Source organism: Myotis davidii, unplaced genomic scaffold (assembly GCF_000327345.1).
Source record: "Myotis davidii unplaced genomic scaffold, ASM32734v1 scaffold135, whole genome shotgun sequence".
NCBI lineage: Eukaryota > Metazoa > Chordata > Mammalia > Chiroptera > Vespertilionidae > Myotis > Myotis davidii.
This window is the reverse complement of record NW_006289813.1, coordinates 7,813,258-7,820,716: the sequence shown is the minus strand read 5'-3', so window position 1 is coordinate 7,820,716 and position 7,459 is coordinate 7,813,258. Positions and strand designations below refer to the sequence as shown.

General features: G+C 43.5%; 1 protein-coding gene across 1 annotated transcript in view; it reads right to left on the bottom strand.

Annotated features, from left to right (window-relative positions):
- PLEKHG4B (pleckstrin homology and RhoGEF domain containing G4B) overlaps nucleotides 1-7,459 on the bottom strand; it is a 44,377-nt gene that overhangs the window by 23,644 nt on the left and 13,274 nt on the right. The window contains 3 exon segments of the mRNA XM_015563083.1: nucleotides 1-84; nucleotides 2,314-2,400; nucleotides 6,458-6,551. The exon segment at nucleotides 1-84 is cut by the window's left edge and continues 31 nt beyond it. Coding sequence (XP_015418569.1) covers nucleotides 1-84; nucleotides 2,314-2,400; nucleotides 6,458-6,551 — 265 coding nt within the window.

The window sequence follows — 7,459 nt, the reverse complement described above, 5'->3', positions numbered from 1 at the left end:
GGGAAAGCAGCCCTCGAGGTCTGCGGTCAGCTGGGAGCTGTCGACAAACTTGTGCAGGGCCTTCAGGGAGCCCACCACCTCACACTGCCAGGAGAGGGAAACACCGCTGGATGGCTCCTTCCTGGGAGAACTGCTGCTGATGGGTTCCGCTACGCTGCCTGGCCCCTTCCTGGGAGAACCGCTGTTGATGGGTTCCGCTACGCTGCCTGGCTCCTTCCTGGGAGAACCGCTGTTGATGGGTTCCGCTACGCTGCCTAGCTGGTGGCATTAATGGACTGTGTGTGGTTGGATACAGGAATGAAGGGAAGAAGAAGTGAAAGGAGAGGGTAGCAAAGAGAAATGAAGGAGAAATCCCCTTTAAGAAAAGACAAAAAAAGGGGGGGGGGGGAATGGGAAGGAAGCAAGGGCAAGATGATAAGGGGGAAGTGAAAAGGCAGGAAAAGGAAAGGAAACGTGCGGAAGAAAGTGAGGATGTGCTGTTCCCGGCAGGCAGAGTTGACCCTTCACAGACAAACCACACACTCTGGACAAAGTGCAATGGCAACTGTTTGAAAGCTCTGAAGGGGAACAAAGCCGGGATTATCGTGAGCAACAGAAAGTGGATGAAGGAACCAGCATAGAGGGAGCATCCCGTTTTTACAGCTTAGGTGGGAAAGCAGGCTGCTAATGGTGAGACCTGAGTGGCTGAAGCTCTGATAGAAAATTGGCATCTTTCTGGCCCAAAGAACCAGAGGATAGATGGGTTGGAACGTGAAGATCAATGCTCACAGGGGAGAAAGTGGGGGAAGGGAGCTCCGGAAGTCTGTAAAGTGACCCTGAACCATGTGTACACCGGGAGGACTTTGAGCAACTGAAGGCAAAATCTGAACTGAACCTATGCAAGGGATGGTTTTCAGTTTGAGTCTAACCAAGTCAAATTCACGCTACAATAGCACCGTGTGGAGGTTTATAACAGCATCTAGAGTCTTTATAAAAGAATGTTCATGCCAAAACCGGTTTGGCTCAGTGGATAGAGCGTTGGCCTGCGGACTGAAGGGTCCCAGGTTCGATTCTGGTCAGGGGCATGTGCCTTGGCTGCGGGCACATCCCCAGTGGGAGATGTGTAGGAGGCGGCTGATCAATGTTTCTCTCTCATCGATGTTTCTAACTCCCTATTTCTCTCCCTTCCTCTCTGTAAAAAATCAATAAAATATATTTAAAAAAAAAAAGAATGTTCACAATGTCTAGAATACCATCCAAAATTACTTGACACACGAAGAATCAGGAAAATGTGACTCATTCTTAAAGAAAAAGATAATCAACAGAGGCCAACACTGAGAAGACCCAGATTATTAGATGAGCACTTTAAAGCAACTGTTATAGCTATGCTCAAAGATGTAAAGGGAAAACACTTGCAATTAATGAGAGGATAGGAAACCTCAGCAGAGATTATATTTAAAAACCCACTGGAAATTTCATAGCTGAAAAACACAATATTTGAATTTAAAAATTCACTAGATGGGATTAATAGCTGACTGGAGATGAGAATATGGAGTCAGTGACCTTTAAGACAGATCAGTGGGAACAATCTGATCTGAAGAATTGAGAAAAAACATTTAAAAAAAGACATTCTCAGAGACCTACGAGATGGCATCAGTGTGTGTAACTGAAATCCTAGAAAGAGAGGATTGCCCAAATAAGCAGAAAAAAACATTTCAAGAAATAATGACTGAAAACTTTCTAAATTTGGTGATAGACATAAAATTTCAGCCATACCTAATGGGATGAATATGATGAAAACCATACTCAGTCACATTATAGTCAATTTGCTGAAGAAAAAAAGAGAGAAAATCTTGAAAGTAGCCAGAGGAAAATTACATTTCTAATAGATGAATAGTTACTTGAATTACCACGAACTTTTCATCAGCAAATAGGAAGGCCAGAAAAAAACAGAATAACATCTTTAAAGTGCTAAACAAACAAACAAACAAACAAACGGAAAAACTACTGTGAAGCCAAAAGTCCATATCTAGTGAAAATACCCTTCAATAAAGAAAGCAGAGAAGTTTTTAAATAAAAGAGAAAGAAGAACGAAAAGGAAAGAAAACAAGTGAGGTGGAGAAGAAGATCCGATTTTCAAAGTGTTCTGATGTTATGCTCTGCTTGGCTCCAGCAAGAAGTGAAGGGCCACAGACAGGTCTTCCAGGATCCTTTGTGGCCGAGACCAGAACTTACATAAATTCTTTCAAATGTTTAATCTCATCTGGGTGCCTTACTATTTAATCTTATGCATCACTCAAAGCCAGATCTAATGCTGAGGGTCTAAAACCATACCTGAATTGCTGCATCCTTGTCAGGCCTGAATGTGGAATCTTTATCCACCAACAGCAAAATACTATGAATTATGGGTGGAGATATGTTCTGAAATAAGCAAAAAAATATTAATTAGCTTTCTAATTTTTAACTTCATTAAGTTAATAGAATTGTCCAATTTTCATTGGTGCTACTTCCACTTTGATATTTTGCCAAAATATCCAGAATGCCTTTGCTCTAAGTGTAAATTAGTTGCCCTTATGAATTATTTAATATATTCAGGTTTATTGGTTGTAATTTACATATAATAAAGTTCACCCTTTTTAGTGTACAGTTCTCTGAGTTTTGACATAACTTACAGTCATGTAACCACCACCACTATGAAGATAAGGCACAGGTTAGCATCCTCCAAATTTCTTCACACTCCTTTGTAGTCAAGCTCCTTGGCCCCTGGATACCACTGCTCTGTTTTCTGTCTCAATAAATCCACCTTTCCAAGTTGTCAGATAACTGTGATCACACAAGTATTGGCTTCCTTCACTTAGCATGGTGCACTTGAAATTCATCCATGTCGTGAATATCAGCAGTTCATCCCTTTTCATTGGTGAGTAGTATTCCACTGCATGAAGGTACAACCCGTGCTTGTTGTTCCATTTACCAGTTGCAGGACATTGCGTTGTTTTTAGCTTTTAGCAATCATAATTAAAGGCACGATACACACTGTGTGAATGTACATTTTTATTTCTCTTGGGTAAATAGGTAGCAGATTGCTAGGTCCTATGACAAGCTGCGTTGGACTTCTGAAGAAACGACCCATTGTTTTCCAGAGGGGCTGGACCATTCTGCATTCCCACCAGCAATACCAAGCCCTTGTTCTTGTCAAGTTTTGCTGTTGTAGTATGTGTATTATTCACTTTGCTTTTAAGTTGAGGTTCTCCAATGACTAGTGATGTTGAATATATTTTCATATGCTTACTTGCTATTCGTACATCCTCTTTGGTGAAGTGTATTCAAATCTTTTGCCCATATTTTATTGGGTTGTTGTTGTTGTTTTTGAGTTTTGAGGCTTTATATATTCTGGGTACAAGAATATCAGATGTGTTTTGCAAACGTTTTTTCACAGTCCATAGTTTGTATTTTCGTTTTAGTAACAGTGTCTTTTGAGAAATTTTTAACTTTTGATGAAGTCCAATTTATCCTTTTTTCCTTTTATGGATTATGTTATTGGGGTCAGAGGTAAGAAATTTTTTGCGTAAACCAAGGTCATGAAAATGATTATGACCTTGTGTGACCTTCTGGTGGTTTTGTAGTTTTAGATTTTATATGTAGGTCTATGACCCATTTGGAGTTAATTTTTATATGTAGTATGAGGTATATGTTGAGGATTTTTTCCCCTTTTCTTTTGCATACAGATGTCCAATTGTTCTAATCCTATCAACTGAAAAATCTTATTTTTTGATGTGTTTATGACTTTAATCAAACCTCCTTGGTTTCTGTTTGCTATTATACTGAGGTCAGATTATTTAGCAATAAAACACTTTTTATTAGTGCTTCTTCATTCATATTCTCTGAAGCTTTACTTTTTCAAAGTTTCTTGTAGTGTGGTGAACAGGTTTTAGGTAATTTCTTATGTTGAAATGAACTTACTGGATGGGCCTCAGAACTAACTGATATTTGTATTAATTTCATCTGATATACTTCTACTTTTGTTTAGTGGCTCCTTATGGAGGACATTTTATAAATATTTATCGAATAAATAAACCATAGAAAGCTCAAAGAAAAAAACCATTCTTGCTTTCTCATCATAGAACCATATTCTATTTCTCTCACTTAATTTAGCTAAACTTTTGATTTATCATGCATTCAAAACAGTTTTGCAGAGTGTTTTATATTTCTCATATACTCCTATTTGTTCTATTGCAAACAAATTAATATTAATTCTCAAACAAATGAGAACAGAATCAATGCTTGATAACAATTACCCCAATTAGTGTTTAGTAGTTATGTGTTGTGTGTGAGGGATAGCAAATTCTTAGGATTTTCTTCCATCAAGGGAAAAAAAATCATTACTTCCTTTTAAAATGGGATATTTTTTATGGTATTTGAACTTTAATAAGTTAATAATTTGAAGTATAGTTACTTGAGTGGCTACCTGTAGATAAGGGTGAGTGTGGGAGGCTGGTCCCCATGAGGAGGAGACAGGCCAGGACCCTCCAGAGGGGCTTCTGTGGGTGGGGCTGTGAGCAGCTGTCTGCTTTGGCTTTGGGGGTTCATCAAGGCTTCCACTGGGGCACTAGCATTGGAGTGTCTGAAACCAAGGTGGGTCATGGGTATACCAAGCCAGGACTTCCTGTGTGGCACATGGGTCTGGTAGCTCTCACAGCTCTTTCATGATTATAACGCTTTTCCCAATAAGCTACATGAAGCAAAGAAAAGGATTTCTAGGAATCTGCTCAAAACTTCTGGTTACATTTTTCAAAATATTTGATCAATGGTGACATTTTAGTTTGGTTTTGGAGGCAAAACAAAATTGCTTTACTCCTAAGTTGCTATTTATATGGATGGTGACCTGATGTTATTACCTGAGGCATTCAACCACTAACTTTACGGAAATGCATTTCTGAGTTATTAACACATGTTGTCTTATTGTCCAGTTGGCTCACAACCAACCAGGAAGTTCATATTAACAATCTTTTAGCAAAATCGAAGGACTCAGAGGACACCTTAGGGTCATCAACATTTCCATTACATCTTTAAACAGAACTTCCTTTGAAATCTTTCTGGAAAGCAATCATCTATCTATTCTCTTAAAAAACTTTACTTGGCAATTTCTCAGTCATTACTGTTATATAAAATTGCATGTAATTACGGAAGGCCAGAATCTCTAAGGAATTTTCCCAGTCTTGAGCAGAATATGAACACAAAACTGGATGACAAAACTGGTTTCTGACTTTTGAGCCCAACAGCTGGTTGACAGCAGGGAATATGAGCAAACAGATTGTGTGCTTCTGAAATGTCTCATGGAAAGTGAATTTTGTCACGTCAAACCTGTGGCTGTGTCAGAGGAGATAACGCAGGCTTTACAGGAATGCAATGTGAGCCTTTTTTGCAGAAAGCTAAGACTGAGCACGTACATCGCTCTGAAATGCAGACTCACCCATCAGGTTTGCTCTGAGACCCTTTCACGAGTGCTGGGTGGCTGGCAGCCTTGTTTCCCCTCCCAGAATCTGCTCGCTGGCTTTTCTTTCTGGATCAGGCCAGGAGCAGCACCACCGCCTAGATGCCCGGACCAGGGATGTCCTTGCTCCTGCTAACCTGTCCATCCCGCTGCCTGGCCTCAGTTCCGGGCCTCGTGTCTCCAGCCTGGAGGTTTCCATCATCTCCCCAGGTCTCTCCGGCCTGGCCTCACTGGCCTCAACGCTTAACTCAGACATTTCCCAACCTCTGTCCCTGAGTCCTTCCTGGGAAGAACTTGCACGTGGCATCGCTAAACTTAAGAAACTGGGTGAGAACGGCGGCTGGTTCTGTCTCTGCACCTTTAGCAGAGACTGAACAGAGGACACGGGTTTTGGCTCAGGGAGTAGCTAGGGCAGCTGGAGAAGACTCCAGGAGCCTCGACACCCAGTCCCCAGCACAGTGCTTGGCACACAAGGGGCCCTGTGTACATACGTCTGAGGGAAGCTAATGCTCTTGGGTTCCTGCCTAGCCCTGGGTACCTGGAACTTCCCAGCGGTGCCTTTATCCCCGTTTCAGGGACTCCCCAATCCTCTCTGGATGTTATTCATAAACCAGAATCCAGGGTGGGGTCTTCCTGGGGGGGGGACCGTGAACCTGCTGGACAACCTCCTTGAACCAGTCCCAGAGGCACCCAAGGTCCAGGGCCCTCATCCTCACAGCAAGTGGCAGCCACCCCTCGAGGCCTCCATCCTGTCTGGGCTGTACCTTGATGTAGCAGCTGTTGGATACAGACGTGCTATGAAAGGAATTTCCTGCTGAGACAGATGACACTACAAGGCCTGCACAGGCTGAGCCTGCTGGTTCTGCTGTTAAGGTTTGCAGTGAGGACCAGGGGGCGGGCTGGACACTCCTTCCAAGAGGGCTCTGTGCCCACAGCACCTAGCCCTGAGACACTCGGGAACTGAGGATGGGAGTGACCCCAACTCACCTGCAGAGCTGCCAGGGCCTGGGAGAGGGCAGGGACGGCCGGACTCTTACGTGTGTCCACCAGGATGACCAGCCCCAGGTCCCGCACCTCCTTCCTGGAGAGAGGAAGACAGATGGTGTTAACCATGCAGATTAAGTCTCTTCCCAGATGTGTTTCTCCATCTCTCAATGAGACATCCTCACCCAGATCCTCCGTCTTTAGAACTCAGAAGTCTTGACTTTACACACATCACTCTCTGCCTCCTAAGGAATCAAGCTGCTCATCGGTTGGAAGCAGGCAACAGGCCTCAGGTCCATCAGCATCTCCAGGCAAGGGGAGCTGCTGAAGTTTCAGCACTGTCTTCCCACCACTGCTCCGCTTCTCCTCCCACTGCACGTTGAGGTCAGCATGCTCTTCTGGCCCAGGGGACCTGCTCCCTTTGCACTGTCTCTGGTCCTCACGCTCCTGCCTCGCTCGGTGCCACCAGAAAGTGGCTGACTGCCCTGGGGCTATGTGCTCTTCCTTCTACCTGGAAAGCCGTCCTCTTCTTGTCTGCACTCACCCTCCTCAGGACACAGCACGTGGGCAGCCTCCTCCCTTGCTGGGTATGCAGCTCCTTCCCAGCACCGTGGACTTGTCTTATGCCGGGAGCTGCGGTAAACTGGGTTCCTGGGTGCGTCTCCTTGAAGGCAGGAGCCATATTCTATTCTCTTTTGTATTTCCAGGTAAGTGTGGGTGGATGGATGGATGGATGGATGGATTCCTTTACTGCATAGGTCAGATGAATGACAACCAACGTTCTTCCTAATTTTAAGATTTTTGTGTATCTGAGAGTCTGATGGTGGTGCATTTATAAGGCACACCCACCGAACAAATGCTCCTTGTCACACACCTGCAGTAATAAGATACTGCTGGGTGCTTTTCCTAATAATGTTGACATCTCAGGTACCTCATTCAGAGAGCTAAAGGCGGGTGTCACGTCCCACGATGGTGAGTGAGTGGATTTCGGCTTTTCAAGGTGTA